Source organism: Oncorhynchus mykiss, chromosome 1 (genome assembly GCF_013265735.2).
Source record: "Oncorhynchus mykiss isolate Arlee chromosome 1, USDA_OmykA_1.1, whole genome shotgun sequence".
Classification (NCBI taxonomy): Eukaryota; Metazoa; Chordata; class Actinopteri; order Salmoniformes; family Salmonidae; genus Oncorhynchus; species Oncorhynchus mykiss.
The window spans coordinates 42,139,882-42,158,076 of record NC_048565.1 but is presented as its reverse complement, the minus strand read 5'-3'; the positions used below and the strand labels follow the sequence as shown (position 1 = coordinate 42,158,076).

Here is an 18,195-nt window from a genome sequence, read left to right as displayed (position 1 = left end):
ACTTTCCATAAATTTGTATAGAAGACCCTCTTGACAAATTGAGTCAAAAGATTATTTGAAATCAATAAAGCATAAGACTGCCTTCTCTCTCTGGGTCTTCAATCCTGTGTCTCAATACTCAAACTGTTAAGTTTCTCGCCCTTTTTCCTTTGATTACTCAGTAGGCCTATAGGTGAAACCGAATGCTAGTTTTGGCTATTCACATTATTGAGTTGACATATCCAGGCATTTGAGTAGAATCAACAGTTGCCCCAAAGCGCTTAACAGTAAGCCGTAAGTCATGCAGGATATGATAAAGAGAAGAAGCCATTTATGAATATTTGGGCCACAGCAGTAGAGAACCACAAGGCATCTGCCCACATTGTGTATGAGTGAAAGAGAGGAGGAAGGGAGGATATCAGATTTCAGAGCCAGCCCTTTGTTTCTCCCCACTATAGAGAGCAGGTCTGTCTAGGCCTTTCTCTGTGGGTCAGCTCTCTCCTATGCACTGCGGGTGTCTACATGTATGTGTCTGAAGCCTCAGACCTCTCCACTCCCCTCATGGCTACGCCACACGTCCAGGTGACCATACATCACCTCTCCTGTGACACGTCGTTAAACAGAACAAATCACAGCACCCCAGGGAAGACCGCTGCTTCCTCCACGCACACACACGCGGCCTGATTAAAAAGTAAGATATACAAGTCAGGCGTCTATCTCAGGACTCACACACGCAACTTCCCAGTATTTATTCAGTATGTCCATACAGCCAGGAAACTATTTTCACCAAAACATGGATACAAATGTCTTTGGTGTCGGTGAGAATAAAGTGTTATGCTTTCAGACATCCTCCACATCCTGATATATTGCATATATTTGATGTAAATCCCCAAGCCATCATTTTGATTACGCAACTGATTGTGTTATTAGAATCATGATTAAAATGTAGCATTATAATGAGCAATATTATAGCCTATGATTCAAAGACTTTGAAAACACAATAGCCCTTTTCCATTCTTCATGGGTGTCCACTTTGGCTAAAAGTGTATTTGCTCTACTTGGGTCAGTGACTCATGACTAAAAGAACTGAACAAAACAGTGTCAGGCAGACAGTCTATTTCTAGACCAACCTGAGCTCAATAGACTAACTTTGGATTGCTGCATGCGTACTGCTAGTGCCCCTCCAGACTCAACCATTATAAAAATGAGTTGCCTAGGCCTACAGAGACTTGCACTATGCTCCATTTCATTCTAACCCAAAAAACTAAAACAACGCCCCCCTCAAAAATGTGGATGACAAAAACAAAACAAAATCATAACCGCATTGCAGCCATATCTGTCAGGGCCGGAGGCTCCACACTACACCCACCGTGGGGGGGGGGGGGGGTCAGTGTGCTCTGGACAGAGGGGGGACAGCAGGGGGTCAGGAAGTGGACAAAGGAGAATAAATGGGGGGGGGGGGGGGGGGGGGGGGGGGGGGGTTGTCATGTTTCTCTTTGATAAGTCTGCTCATTTTTCAAGGCCCCTTCACTTGACCCGTCAGGCCTCTACGCTTTCAAGATGCACGACTGGTGAACAAGATGACTCTAGCACAGACTGTGTGGGTATGCGCGTGTGTGTATTCTCAAGTGTGTGCGTGAGAGAAATGAACTGTATTTCATTATCACATTGCACTGTATTTCCTGAAATGCTGTACCACTATACTGCTTTGGCAATATCTACACATTGTATTTCATGCCAATAAAGCAATCGATCTGAGCGAGAGAAAAATGTGTGGGTGCCTGTCTAACTCAGCATTTCCTGCAGCAGAGGTGGTGACTCAGTAGGGATCTTTTACAGATATTTTTTGTTCTTGTCTGTATCCCCCAGCCTACCGGGTGATACAGTAGAAACCAAGCTTTCAGGTTGGGCATCCCTTAAGAGATATGGTGCATCCATTCTGGAAAAGTCTGAATAGTGCAGCCACTAACAAACATAACACATGTATGGAGAGCCAGAGGGGTCATTACATTGACATCTAAGCACATTTATACCCAATGACCTTAGCATTATGACCCTTATGGCATTATGTCTAACTTCTTCTGTAGTTCTCATAGGGACCTAATTTCAGACAGAGGACAAATCCTCTCCAAGAAACCCTAAAATAGACTGCAGGCAGAGCCAAGGACAGACAGAGGTTTTTCTTTAAACTCAGTGAAGACCAAAGGAGGACCGTGTCTTTCTAACCACTTCTCCATGTGTGGACCGCTGGCGGCAGGCACACAATGAGGAACATGGCGCACAGATCTCTATCTCCTGAATGGGCCTTTCTTTCTCAAAAAGAACATCCGTGTCTGGAACCGAACCCATATCTCCAGTTTCCTCCTCCAGGGAGGGTCCAGGGGAGTTCAGGCCTGCCCGCTGCTCACAAGACCAGCCTGGAGCTCTCGGATCAGACAGCCAAGCCCTCCTCCAGACAGGCCTCGGCCCTCTCCTCAGTCTCATGCTTCCTACAAAAGTCCCTTTATTGTGTGGGTGATAAGCCATGGAAGACCAAGGGAAACTACTCTTCCCTCTTCCCGGCACTACTTCTCCCAGATTGGGGACAGAGTTAATGAAAAAGGTGGCAGTGGCCACATAAGCCAGTGGAGACATTAAGGGTGTCCACAATGGTGAAACGGCATTGAATTTTTACATAAGGACAGAGGGTAGCTTATTTTGCCTCCCAGCTCTAATTCAAATCAGACTTAGAGGATACAATGGAGACAAGGTCTTTGGCTGACATTTTATTGAGCGTGGTGTTTTAAAAAGAGCAGCTTCCCCCTCTTGTCTCCCCCTCATTGTGGTCCTGGACATCTGTTTGAGGCTGCCTGGCCGAAGGGGTGGCCTTTGGCTATTTATTTGGCAGGTCAAGAGGTCAAGGTAGAAGAAAGGGGGATGTGGGTCAAAAGATCAGCAGATGAATCTTCTCTCCATCAGAACAAAGAGCAAATGCAACCAGTGTGTTGTCCATTGTCTTTCACTCCATCCAGGTGACAAAAACTATTCTAACCGCTGTGAAAATAAATCAAATGGAGCGTCTTGGTATAACCACACAGACACACACAGGAGAACTGGTGACAGACAGTACCCCCCTATCCAGAAACACTAGTAAATGGCAGCAACAATTAACTAGCATCACTAGAATATTAAGATGGGTGATTGTTTCAACTACTTCAGACATGAAGAGGAGCATTTATATGCTAATCCCAAAGAACATTAGCACTACAACCACTAACTAAGTTCACCATGAGGTGGAAAAATCACATACTGTAAAACTAAAAATAAACTGTTTAACAACTAAACAAATCTATTGTTACCCAGCGGTCTTTGTCAATTCCAGGAAATATGACTGACCGCCTATTTTATGAAGGAGGGAGGCATGGCTTGTCAGCACAATAAAGACTGCTCCATTGCTGTCTCTGCCAAACATTGGATTGTTTCAAATTCCATTAAATTAGCTGTTGAACCACGTAGCGAGACGGTTTGAGCAATGGGAAGTAGGAATAGCAGAGATGGGCTGCGTCCAAGATAGCACCATATTCATTATGTAGTGCAGTGCTTTTGGCCTGGGCACTATATAGGGAATATGGTGCCACTGGGCTCGAGTGGCGCAGCGGTCTAAGGCACTGCATCTCAGTGCAAGAGACGTCACCACAGTCCCTGGTTCGAATCCAAGCTGTGTCACATCCGGCCGTAATTGGGAGTCCCATAGGGCGGCGCATAATTGGCCCAGCATCGTCCGGGTTTGGCCAGGATAGGCCGTCATTGTAAATAAGAATGTTCTTTAACTGACTTCCCTAGTTAAATAAAGGTTAAATAAAATAAATTAATAAAAACAAATTGGGATTCAGCCAGGGAGGCCATGCTGCTTGGGAACACCCAAAACCAGAGCTTAGCTTTGGGATATATCTATGCAGTGGAAGAGAGAACAGACCTAAAGCCACACAAAATGAGTCTCACATAATGCCACTGTACAGTAACAAATGACTGTAAGGACAAAGTTCAGCCAAACAGCGATGATATCCACGAGAAAATATTGAGAGAAATAATCATCATAAAAGATCGGCCACCAGGTTTGGTCAGACATTGAATTGGAGAGAAGGACATTCGTTTCTCCAATTTGGGGCTGAGCCAACCCCATACGCCAACAAGAAGGCCTAATCATATCATCGCTGTGACACATCCACTTAAGAGAGTCTCTTCTCTGAACGCATCAATAATGGATGAGATGACTTCCTGACTCAATAGTTTACATGTCTTGGTAATGAAGTGGTTTCAGTACAGGGTCATCACGTTACCGTATGCACTTACAGTACCAGCAATGCATCTCGTGATCTTCTGCATCCCGGACTAAGAGATATTCAATAGAGATTCTACATTGAAATAGCTTCTTAGCCCAGGACTAGGACAAATCAGTGTCCAGGAAGTAAGTCAAAGGCCTGAAAATGTTGTGGCTTCTTAAAAGGGAAGAAGTGGAGACTTGTGAGGGGATTTGTTGAGGACGTGTTAGCTTCTTCCCAGGGGGTTGTTACAGGACAAGCCATGTACCTGAGCCTAGCAGCAACAGCTTGTGGACAAATGGCTTTAAAAATAGAAAGGAGGAAGTGAAGTGGCAGATGTCACATTGTTTAAGAAAATCGTGGAAATAGGGGGGGGGGCGGCACTGACTCAGCCTGCCTTCTAGGATGTTTACACTTGTCTTAAGAGATCCCTCCACTGCAAAATGCATCAACAGCTTCCCCCCACACACCAGAGGAGTTGGCTAAACATGCACACACATTAAAACGACTTGTCAACCGTGAAACTGAGAGGTGATGACCTGAACCCTGTCTGATTCCTAGTCTGAACACATATAGACACACACACACACACTCTGAGTGTACAAAATAGGCCTAGGATTGAGCCTTGGGGTACTCCCTTGGTGACAGGCAGTGGCTGAGACAGCAGATGTTCTGACTTTATACACTGCACTCGAGGTAGTTAGCAAACTAGGCCAAAGACACCAATACTCTTTATTGTTGGCCCACAATAATGAAAAGGTCTACCGTATCAAAAGCTTTGGCCAAGTCTACAAAAGTAGCAGCACAACAATGCTTAGAATCAAGGGCAATGATGACATCATTGAGGACCTTTAAGGTTGCAACTTGACAACTGTGGGAAGCATTGGAGTCAACATGGGCCAGCATCCCTGTGGAATGCAGTTCTTGAGACAAACCGGTGCACCTGGCACCTACGAACATACTTTGTTCAACAGCACTTCTTTCCCCCGTCTTGCCCATTCACCCTCTGAATGGCACACGTACACAATCCTGTCTCCTCCCCTTCATCTACACTGATTGAAGTGGATTTAACAAGTGACCTCAAGAAGGGATCATAGCCTTCACCTGTTTCTTAATGTTCTGTATACTCAGTGTAGATGTATTGTCACATACACCGCGCTCCCCCCATTTTGCAAATGTATTAATACAAAAATAGAAATACCTTATCTGCATAAGTATTCAGACCCTTTAATATGAGACTCGAAATTGGAGCTCAGGTGCATCCTGTTTCCATTGATCATCTTTGAGATGTTTCTACAACTTGATTAGATTCCGCCTGGGGTTCAATTGATTGGACATATTTTTATTTATTTTTTACTTTATTTAACTAGGCAAGTCAGTTAAGAATGTTTTTTTATTTTAAATTTCAGTGACAGCCTAGGAACAGTGGGTTAACTGCCTGTTCAGGGGCAGAATGACAGATTTGTACCTTGTCAGCTCGGGGATTTGAACTTGCAACCTTCCGGTTACTAATCCAACGCTCTAACAACTAGGCTACCCTGCCGTACCTGGAAAGGCACACACCTGTCTATATAAGTTCACAGTGCAGATCAGAGCAAAAACCAAGCCATGATGTCGAAGGAATTGTCCAAGGAGCTCTGAGACAGGATTGTGTCAAGACACAGATCTGAGGAAAGGTAACAAAACATTTCTGCATTATTTAAGGTCCCCAAGGACACAGTGGCCTCCATCATTCTTAAATGGAAGAAGTTTGGAACCACCAAGACTCTTCCTAGAGCTGGCCACCCAGCCAAAAATGTTTTTTTTTGCTTTGCCATTATGGGGGGATTGTGTGTAGATTGATGAGAGAAAAAAACAATTGAATCAATTTTAAAATAAGGCTGTAACGTAACAAAATGTGGAAAAAGTGAAGAGGTCCAAATATGTCAATTTGCTGATCATTCCCAAAGATTGATACCCAACTCAGCCCTACGGAGTGGCAGGCAGCAGCCTCGCACAATGCACAGTCTAGGGGTCTGTCTGTCCATCCGTTGGTCCTCTCAGGAGGTTCAAAGGAATGGATTGGCTGCCAGGCAGGTTGGGTGAAATCCCAGCAGCCTCGATCCACAGTGTGGTCCAATTTCATTAACACCGCATATCTCATATCGGCACTGATGCAGTGCAGATCTACGCAGCTCTATCCTGATTCCCCATCCAGCTCATTACCGGCTCTTCAGTCAGGTCCTGTCCCACCCAGATATCCCACTCTGTGACTAACACCACAAGCAGACAGAGACTGGGGGGGGGGGGGGGGGGGGGGGGGGGTGGATGAGGGTAGTGTAGTGCATATATAATGTGGCTTGCATTTTGCAGGGTTAAGAGAACGGAATTAAATTAACCAGTATCAGTTACAGTTTGTTAATCGGTTCCCCCTGCAACAGTGCAACTTGAAGGCTCGTACACATTGCACTGAATGGAAGGCTTGTACACATTGCACTGAATGGATCTAGCGTTTGTATGCCGATCGTTCAACTCGCTGTGTTTTAGGGACCACCCGCTGTAGACATCTGACAGCAGGCATTTTTCACATGATTCTACATGTAAAGTAGGTGCGCACTCGGTTCGCAAATTATGTTCAGAGGTGCTAAGTACTCTCAGCCAGTAAACGCTATTGGTGTGTCTGAGCCCTTAGTGTCTGGCATGGGATGGGGCCTGACATGGGATGGGGCCTGGCATGGGATGGGATGGGGCCTGGCATGGGATGGGGCTGCACTGTTGTCCCAATGGCTTTTGTGGCCTGAGTGAAAAGCACAGCAGGGGTGGCCCTTGTGTTTGTGCTCAGTTGAGTTTATTAAATAGCAACAAGGGTGATTGCACACAGATGGTGCTGTCAATCACCTACCGCCCACACCAACACCCATCGCCATACCACCAGGGGTGAAGACAGAAAGGCGTATCCGCAAGGCGGCAAACCTCGGCACAAAGCGGAGGGGGTTGTGGAAAACAGATGGTAGGTGTGTGTGAATGGATGTGTGTGGTGCTGTTAAAGACAACGTTCTGTAGAAAGTGTCTGAATCCCATTAGCTTCTCTGAAGCCCAATCTTTATTAAACACCCCTGTGCCCTGGGGAATTAGTGAGCTTAACAGGAGCAGGGGCTGAGCTCTGTTAACAGATTCCCTGTTACTCTGTTAGAATCTCAGCTGACACAGAGGACTTGACTCTTTGGAGTCAAAAATATGTAGCGATTTGGATCCGATTTAAGATTCATGCATTGGCCTGCATGGAAAGTTAACGAGGCGACGTCTGTATAGTATGAATCAAGTCCAAGAGAATATATAACAACGGAGTTCATCAATCGTTTCACATTTTGAGAATATAGGAACTTGCATTTTATGACTGTATTTCCGGCTCCAGAGTGGCGCAGAGGTCTAAGGCACTGCATCTCAGTGCAAGAGTCGCCACTACAGTCCCTGGTTTGAATCCAGGCTGTATCACATCCGGCCGTGATTGGGAGTCCCATAGGGCGGCGCACAATTGGCCCAGCATCGTCCGGGTTTGGCGGGGGTAGGGCGTCATTGTAAAAAAATTATTTGTTCTTTAACTGACTTGCCTAGTTAAATAAAAGGTTAAATAAAATGATGTCGCCATTCACCCCTGCATAGCATGGGGGAACTGTGTTCATTAACACATCTCCAGTATAATTAGCTACGCCCAGGAGTCAGCAGCACGGAGCCATGCGACCCGAGAGTTAACGAGATGATGAGATGCCACCCCAAATAAGGCGGTGACGCTGACAGCCGGCTTCAGCTTAACTCACACTTCACACACCTTTTATGGATGTTTACCAAGAGAGGATGAACGGTGACAACAAGGCACAGCCATTGTGAGACAGACTTCTTTCATAGCGTCAACAGAGCATGACCATGCACAAACCGTTTAATCTCGCACCATTGTCTGCCACCTCAACCCGAATGCAATCACACAGACCACAGAGTTTGAATGTGGCTCATAACCTGGCACATGATGACACCTTTTAGTCTGTTCCAGAATGAAGATGCTGAGAAAAAACAGCTGCCTGCCCATAAACTGCTCACTGGTGTCAGCCAGCATCCTCCTGGGAACAGTTTGACTATATTGCTAATCAAAGTCCTGGTATTACATGCTCCGAGGCACCGCCATAAAAATCGGCTGTGTGACCATAGGAAAGCCGACACGTGATGTGGATTGGGATCTCTTAGTGTCATCAACATCTCTGTAGAGGACATTGAGTCCATTGCATACTGTAGGAAACAGCTGTTAACTAGGAAGTCCATCCAGATTGGCCATTTGAAAAAAGTCCTGATAGTGTATTTTTTTGTTATTTGATATGGACAGTAAACAAAAGTAATGAAAAACAGGATATCCTTGACAAGAGTCAAGACTTTAGGAAACTAGTATGCCGAGCAGCGAGACAGACAGCAGAAAACGCCCCACATGTTCAACATTCTGAGCAAACTTTCTAAGAGCTGCTCTTGTTCGTGAGTCTTCCCTCTATAGGACTATTTGGTAATGACCTGTAAAAGAGAAGGTCTCAATGTTTTAGCAATCCAAAATGGTGGTGTCAGCACAGCTGCACGATGAGCCACAGGTACAGCTGGGAATCATGTCAAAATAAAGAGCAGGCAGCTTTATTGTACACGGCTCTCTGGAGTACCACCACACATTTGGATTCACATAGACTACCGTCTCTGTGCCTCACCCACCAGCCAATCACAGTACTGGCTGCGCAGGGCTTGTTTTGATTACTCATAGAACTAGAAGTCCACTTATGTTTAGTTATGAGCTATTAAATCATGTACACCATCTATTTTGTTCCAGTATACTCACGACAGTTTTTGCTCAAGTAAACAAAATATGAATCTACTGTATGTAGTCAAGCTAAACAACATGAACATCCTTTACCCCAATACAAATCCATTCTATTAAAACATAACTAGAACAACATGGGCTATGATGTGTGCCCCCATCCATTGCCTTGCAAATATATGAACACTCCCAGCCATTCTTATCGGCAATGCAGAGGGGCGAGCATCGCATTTCAAAAGCTGTGGGGCAGACCACATAGGGCACCCTTCATGATGGTTTAGGACAGGACCACTGCCAGCAGCTCGTGGGGACTGGCCGACAGAGTCACGACCCGGGGCCACAGACGGCAATGCCGTCGCCAGACATGAAACCAACAAGAGGGTCCTCTGGGGTCAGGAGAAAACAGACAGGGGAAGGTTGTCGTCCTCGATTCAGAACGACATGTCCCATTTCACACAAACCCCTCACCTGGCTTAAAGAATGAGCTAACCAATGTATCATGATAAAACATGATGTGTAAGCCTAAATCAGTGAATAGAACACACGGACGTCTTGATGAAGTTTAAAACCTGGATGTTAATTTCCGAGTCGCAGACTTCCCAGTAATATAACCAATTAATCATTTCCTTTAACATATTATTTGGTGGGGAAGAATTTTTTTTTCAAACTGTTCCTGGAAGATGCTTAAGAAATGAATGTCAGTTGAATGACAGATTAGGCCTTGATTGAAAACACTGCCAGCCTGTCAAGAGAGACTGCCAAAGCCAGACAGCAAAGAACTCCAGAGGATTAAATAAGAGGATAAACTATTGACTTAATAATAATCACTCTTAGCTTTTCTCCATGAAGCTCTCAGAAGTTGTCAGTAGAGAGTGGGAAAGTAGAATCACTGGGGTTGATGTCAGGCATATCTGTCAGGTGGACAATGTTTGACTACTAGTCGGATAAAAGACCAATACTCATGTAAAAACTAAAAATAATAATACATGAGGCTGGAAAGTAGCACATCAAACAGACTCTCCTTTTCTTTGTGGTTGCTTGTTGTTCTGCTCCTTGAGGAATCAATGTCTGTACAAAAGTCGCCTCCAGCTTCAGAAATAGGCTTTGGCTGATGGTAATTTGCATGTAAAAGGACCCATGAGCACTAACATGTGAAGTTCATAGAAGCATGTCAAATTGGGTGTCCAATGAAAGAGAAGAGTCTATACAGTTTCAAACTTAAGACATACTGTATATACATATTTCAACAATTTTCCATCCTAAACATTAGGAATAAGCAAAGGATATGATATATTGTCAAACAGATTGAAAGGGGTCTACCAGAAAAAGTCTTAAAGGTATCAGAAATACATCAAAACACCATTTTGAAGTCAATACCCCTGCAAACTAATATCAACACATATTTAGTTTCAGAAAAAAAATATGTCTGCCTTCTGTAAGTTTCAGAAACATTGCCTTGTAACTCCGTTACCAAAAACCCACATATCTTAAAGATATTCTCATTTCTCTCCCTCACGAGGGAGAATAATGAAAGCTAACAGAAGTAACAAGGTAGGCCTATCAATTAGTTACGGTGTTACTAATAACAATTCATAAACAAAATTAATAAGTGTTTAAAACGCAAAATCCGGTTACCTAATTGGTAACAGAATTCCTGAAAAATCAGTAATGGAATTGGTTGCAATGGGAAATCAAAGTAGTCACAAAACACAGTTGGGTCACCTACTACGGTCCTCCCTTCCACTGGCATACTGTTATGTTCAGCTCAATACTATTTTCTTTCTCTTTCTGTCTGGTGGTCAAAGCAAGATGTGAAAACAGTCTTGACTCTCCCCCTCTCCTCTCCAATTAACTTCTGTAGGGTAGGGGGCAGCATTTTGAATTTTGGATGAAAAGCGTGCCCAAATTAAACTGCCTTCTACTCAGGCCCAGAAGATAGGATATGCATATAATTGGTAGATTTGGATAGAAAACACTAAAATTTCCAAAATTGTTAAAATAGTGAGAGTATAACAGAACTGATTTGGTAGGTGAAAACCTGAGAAAAATCCTGAAACATGAGGGAGTAAGAGGAGTCTGAATGAGTGGACCCTGACACTTTTTCATGCGCGCGACCGAGAGAGCGCCTTTCTTGTTTACCTTTTATATTGACGACGTTATTGTCCGGATGAAATTTTATTGATTATTTGGGCTAAAACCAACCTGAGGATTGATTATGAACATCGTTTGAAATGTTTCTACGAACTTTACGGATAATATTTGGATTTTTTTGTCTGCCTGTTGTGACTGCGTTTGAGCCTGTGGACTACTGAAGAAAATGCGCAAACAAAACGGAGGTTTTTGGATGTAAAGAGACTATTGAACAAAAGGAACATTTATTGAATAAATGAATGTCTTCTGGGTGCAAACATATGAAGACCATCAAAGGTAAGTGATTAATTCTCTATTTCTGACTTGTGTAACTCTTCTACTTGGCTGGTTACTGTTGTAATGGTTTGTCTGCTGGGCTATGTTCTCAAATAATCATAAGGTATGCTTTCACCGTAAAGCATTTTTGAAATCTGACAGTGGTTGGATTCACAAGAAGTTAATCTTTAAACCTATGTGAAATAGTTGTATTTTTTCTGAATTATTATGAGTATTTCTGTATTTGAATTTGGCACTCTGCAATCTCACTGGATGTTGGTCAGGTGGGCCACATATCCTAGAGAGGTTAATGTCACCTCTCCTAGCGCTTACTGACACCTACCCATGAGCCCCCTCTTTATATTTACTGTAAGCAACATCCTCACCCACTGAACATCCAAGAACGTTGAAAAGTAGTTGAAATTTGGTCAGTTGGCCCTGGCCTTGATTTAAACGTCCACAGATGTCATTCTTTGGTCCAGTCCGGACCAGGCTTGCTTTCAATGTTCACAGATGTCCGGACCGGCCTTAATTTTGCCCAAACATAGACATCTGTTATTGGACCAAATCTGAACCATCATCGACATCTATGTTTCACATGTTTGGACAGCACAGTACAGTAGAGCACAGTAGAGTACAGTAAAAAGTAGCGTTTTTCGGTACAGTAGAGTTCACTAATGTACTGTGCTATACTGTTCTGTACTCTACCTTGCTGTACTATGATGTCCAAATGTGTGATTGGTTCAGATTTGATCAAGACCGGACCAACCAAATGTGGTCTTGATTGGTGGCGGAGCTCATTAAAATATTAGCCAGTATGTAGAAAACCCAAATATTCAAAAAGGAGGATATTGCATATTTCAACCTTTGTGTACCTATTTAGGATACGTCACCATGAAGAGAACAACATTCATATCCAATATTATGCATGTATGTAGTACAGATCAGGGACCAACGGTGAAAATGCTGTTACCGCAATTCTGTTACAGGGTGTAAATCCACTTCACCTACTGTAGTTCAATAACCTAAATAGATTTTTTTCAAACTCAAGGTGTCATGTCATAGCTGACACCCCATTCTTTCTGCAGACATGTTGAAATTTAATGTGGAACAGATATTTAACAGTTCTTGTAAAATGTGGTCACAAACTGAGGGAGATTTAACTGAAATTCTGTTACCAAACTCTGCATCTGTACAGTACTTCCAGTAAAATGTGTTTGTAAAATGTTCAATGTAAACCAGTAAAAACAGTCCTCGTGCATACAGTTGTAATGGTTTGACATACATTTTTAAGTGAAGAATCGATGATGTCGCCGCGCAATTCCGTTAATATTAGGGCAATCCCAAGCTAACTTACATATCTAAACTCTTAGAGACTCCCTATCAAAGCTGCTACAAAACTGGGATGCCATAAGGATTTCACAACCTACTGTTTACGGTGAATGGAGAATGTTGTTTTTAGTAAGTAGCCTATTTTACAAGTATAACTCATGTCCTTGAGTTCAGTAACACCAAATTTCTTCATTTTGAGCCAGTTGGAGCATAGCAGGACTGGGACGATACCAGTATAGTGATATTTTCTCTTTTTGGTCCTTCAAAAACCTGCTATATGTAAAATATTGTGTACTATAGCTTGGGAAATAAATAAATGTTACTCTGAATGACGACATAATTGTTTCCTAATGGAGTTAAATCCGCTTTGTGTGGTTTACTTGCCGTGATACTAACGAGTACTGGTATCGTCCCAGCCCTTGAATCTAGTAAATTCCTGTAAAAAAAATTGACCCAATTTTTTTTTTTTTTTTACAAAATGATAGTGACAGCTTTAGCTGAGTATGAACATTTGAAACACCTTTCCTGGTAAGGGTCAGGATTATGGTGAATAAAAGAGCCAAGGAATTTGTATACAAATCAAGATGCTGGAAGTAGAGACTGGTGGCAATCTACCTTAACATATTAAGATGGAATCTTTTTCTAAGTATAGCCACTCATTCAAACGTATATCACACAGACTGGTCTATAGCCAATGCGTAAGGGAGATATCACGTCCACTCCCTTGTTTCCAAATGTCGCTGAAATCATTAGTCCATGCTTCCTACCAGTACTGATGAAAAACTGGGTGGCTATATAGGATGAATGTAGAACACATCTAAGGTAAATAATCTTGAACAGACACTTCTCACACTGAGTAAACAGAAGTTAGAGATTTACAATGCAAAGCAGACAGCAAGGTATGCAAATAATAGGACAATGCCATCTTGGAACACTCCCCTTAACTGAATCATGGGGTGCACTCAATATTTTTCAAAACGTAATATGTGGCAAACTACTACAAACACAACTGTAAAACCAACAGCCAGATCAAGGCTGATTGGCCATAGAGTAACACGTTGTCTGTCTGTGTACTCTACTCAGACCTCCGTTCCCCATGAGGAATGCTAGTTTTCTCAGTTGAATCAGCCGTGTATCATTACCCCTTTACATTACAAACGGAAGGTCCCGCACCCAGTGTCCCTTATGACTGTGCATCACCCTTCTATTACAGGCTGAAGGGCCTTAGTCATCACAGGCGAAGGTGCTGCACACATTCCTCGCAAATGATAGCTTCTCACACGCATACACAATCTGGTAATTCCTCAAGTGACATGACCCCCCCACCATCACCAGCCCTCTCTCTGGATTGAAGGTTTGCTATGGAGATGTGAATAGGTGGCATTTCAGAGCTCCTAACAGCTCTGGAGAACAGCAGTTCCTTGGCTGGGGGCCAAGTCCTCATGGTTACCACAGAGCAGGTGCAACTGCCTCTTTCCTGTGCACTTTGGTCTGGAAAAAAAAGCCTTCTGTCTGTTTGCAGGGGGCTTGGAGGAGACTGAAGAAGTTGGAAAATACACATAAACGTCAGCAAGCTAAGTATCAAGAGAAGCACCTGTATAAACACCAGGTTTTGTTGCTAGTGTTTGTTATTTTTAGATCCAGGCTAGGTTGAGGAGACAAGAACACTCCAAGCCAAAGTGGAGCTATTTAAATCAGTACCTTCGGTTGAGAAGGATTAGGACACGCCTGAAATAAGATTTGGGCTAGACTACTTTTACTGACCTGTGTTGCAGACAGTGACCGATGATGGAAGGCAAAACAAGTGAACCCAAAATAGGGGATAGAGCATTTGAGAACAGTGAGGATAAAAGGGAACACAGACTGACAAATGCTAATCTTTCAATCTACCTAAATAGGTTTCAATCTCTCGCTCAATATTCAGCCAGACTTGTATATAATATTGGATACTAAACCAGAATAGAACAGTTTGTTCAATTCTTTTTACGTGGCCCAAACATCTTTTTGATCTCTCATCAGTGACTGAAGCTTGACAAAAGCTTTAGTGAGTTAACTAAGCTATACGAGTAATTCCACCTGAAACAGTACAAGAGGGTTGACACTCACCATCTCAAATTGTTCTGAAATCTGTTTCTAACTGCATAAACTGATCAGCATTCCTGAAACATTTTGTTTAAATATAATTTAATCACTGAGAAATTAAGCTAATTTATTGAACCCAAATTGGCCAATGTATTTTATAAGTAGTGTTGGACTAGTAACCGAAAGGTTGCAAGATTGAATCCGCGAGCTGACAAGGTAAAAACAAATGTTGTTCTGCCCCTGAACAAGGCACTGTTCCTAGACCGTCATTGAAAATAAGATTCTTAACCAACTTGCCTAGTTAAATAAAGGTAAAAAATATATATATATTATTATTTATTTGTTTTTTTTTAAATATAATCTTCAGAAAATAGAACCCAACATCCAATTTGCACCATAATCTTTCATAACAATGAGTAAGACATGAGGAATCCATGAATCCCACACACACACACACCACACCAATCCAACAACCAGTATCAGTTCTCTATGTCTAACAAGTAGTATGGAGCTGCTGCTTGGAGTATTGCTTCTTCATCTTTTTTGTTTGTTTTTTACCTTTATTTAACTAGGCAAGTCAGTTAAGAACAAATTATTTTCAATGACGGCCTAGGAACAGTGGGTTAACTGTTCAGGGGCAGAACAACAGAACAACAGCTCGGGGATTTGAACTTGCAACCTTCCAGTTACTAGTCCAACGCTTGAACCACTAGGCTACCCTGCCGCCCCGGCACCTGTGAATGTGGTGATGTTTTCCCCTGTTCAGATAAAATGGCCATTGAAGTCACTTGCATTATTTACCATAAATTAGTGATTAAGAACAAAGTTTTACCCAATAGATGCCGCTGTTCCTGCTACTGCCACCACACCCTTATATCAATTTAGCTGGATTCTTGTGTTTATTAAATGGATCACAACATCTTCTTTGCAGCTTTGGGTAGAAAGCCAATAACTTTTGCACATGATGAAAATAAATGGTGTGGTCATCCTCACAATTCAAACCAGTCCTCTTGGAAAGCAATTCAGTTTGTCTTTTTTTGTAAGATTACATTTTTTAAACAACACAAAAACATATGCAAACAACAGCATACAGATGCACACAAACATCAATGACATAACACCTGCCCAGACACACCTGCTCACACCCATCTCCAGCGCTCGCATCACTCTTCCCCACATGGCCTCAAACTACACCATTTTAATTCTCTCAGTCACCCACACACATTCAACATTAAGATAAAGCATTTGACCTTTCCATTAGGTTAAGGATGGAGGATTTGTTGATTTCCAGTTATGTATAGTTTTTTTTCCCAAGATGATTGACAAGAAAAATATCGTCCAATATCTCACTGCACCCTCATATGCCATGCCTTGAAATATACAGACAGACTGATTAAAAGTTCATTTACATTGTAATACTTCTGAATGACAACTTTCTAGCTCCACCCATAACTTTTGGACTTCATGGCATTGTTTGTCCTGCTCTTAGGCTTAATTTGTGTCCAGAAAACAGCGCCCCTGTGTTTGGTTTATTGCCTTCAAGGTCTGGATCTGGATTAGTTAGAACATTCCTGTTGAACAAGTGAACCATTAGGCAACAGCAATTCTAATGGTTTCAATGGTATGGTCTCTAATGGTCTTCGATGGTAAAAGTCCCAAACAAACACTGTATAGTGTTTTGTAATGGGTTGAATGGTAAATGTCACTGTTCACACTACATATAGAGGTGTCTTTTTAAACCATTTTTTTGAAAACCATTTGAGTGCTATGCAATGGTTTATAATTGTATTATTTTATTAGGGTTGTCACATTTTAGTCACTAGCTAATTTCTCATTCAAAAGTTCGGGACTTGTAGGAAAAGTCTTCATATGGGAACTGCACCATACCAATAGCCATCTCAGAGAGCTGCCATTTGTTGGACTATTCAAGGAGAGTTTGGTTGTGAAGGACAAACGAAATTGCTTTCATGGAGGACTGGCTTGACCACATAATTCATTTTCATAATAAGCCAAAGTTATTGGATTTCTACCCAAAGTTGCAAAGAAAATGTGATCCATTTAATGAACACAAGAGACAATTAAAATGGATTAAAGGGTGTGGTGGCAGTAGCAGGAACAGCGTCATGAACAGCGTCATGAACAGCAGCAGCCCCCCCACCCCCAAGATAGCGTGTTAATCAGTGGAGGCTGGTGGGAGGAGCTATAGGAGGATGGGCTCATTGTGATGGCTAGAATAGAAGAGCCAAACATGTGTTTTTCATGTTTGATACCATTCCAACCATTTCAATGAGCCCGTCCTCCTATCGCTCCTCCCACCAGCCTCCACTGATATGAACATAAACCATGGCAACACACAAAATGTGTAGAATAGCAGGAAATTCACTTTTTTTTTTAAAGAATTTCTCGCAGTCCCATTGCCAAAATGTGCAGAATAGCTGGAAATGTGCTTTAAAAATGCAAATTTATCTCAGCCTCATTGCAAAAATGTGTAGAAAAGCTATACAACTCTGTTCCATGGCAATGTGTAGAATTGGAGGAAACTGCGGTATGCCACTGACCCATACATCTTATGGTCTGAGTTTAGACATTGGACACACGGATTTGGTTTGTCATTGAATAGAAGTTTGCCTCATGGGGATAAAATAAAATGAACCTAAATTATGTTCATACAACATTATAAACAAACTTACCTTTAACTTGACTCTCGTAATCAGCAATGATTTCTTTATCCTTTTTGAACTTTGTATTAGACATTTTCAGGTCGATTCAGAGTAGTTCGGAAGTTAAACTATTAGTCAACACAAAAAAAGTTCCTTTTCAACAAAACGTTCAGTCCATTGCCCTACGCGAGTAGACTATTGCTGGAAAAGACTAGGCCAACACGAAATCCTGATATCAATCAATGAAATCACTGATAACCGCTGGCTATGCCGCGGCAGGCAGAGCGAAGATGTCGAGTCGGTGCAACAGCATAACCTTTGATAATCAGATCAACCGCGCAGTAAAGTATAACGTTACAATTTTCAACGCAGGTAGAGAGGGTGCGAGGTTTTACTGCACGCGGAGTACAAATATATAGTATGTAGACTTTAATCTTATACTTCCTTTGGTGCTCTAGTTTCCCCGGTCCCACACTTCACATTTGCCTCGTTGTTTTTCACAGACAAGACTGACTGCAGCTCAGCTGCCGGAGAGTCACTGTGGAAATGGGAGGGATCGAAGAGGCATAACGGAAACAAGACATGGATTGACATGCTTTTTGTCTAACCA

General features: G+C 42.4%; 1 protein-coding gene across 2 annotated transcripts in view; it reads right to left on the bottom strand.

Annotated features, from left to right (window-relative positions):
• srgap1a (SLIT-ROBO Rho GTPase activating protein 1a) overlaps positions 1-18,195 on the bottom strand; it is a 152,568-nt gene extending 134,373 nt beyond the window's left edge. The window contains exon 1 of one of the 2 annotated variants that reach the window (XM_036977675.1): positions 17,616-18,195. In XM_036977675.1, the coding sequence (XP_036833570.1) occupies positions 17,616-17,679 (64 nt within the window). In that variant the 5' untranslated portion in view covers positions 17,680-18,195. The remainder of the gene's footprint in view (positions 1-17,615) is intronic. The other variant, XM_036977679.1, reaches the window with a different exon arrangement.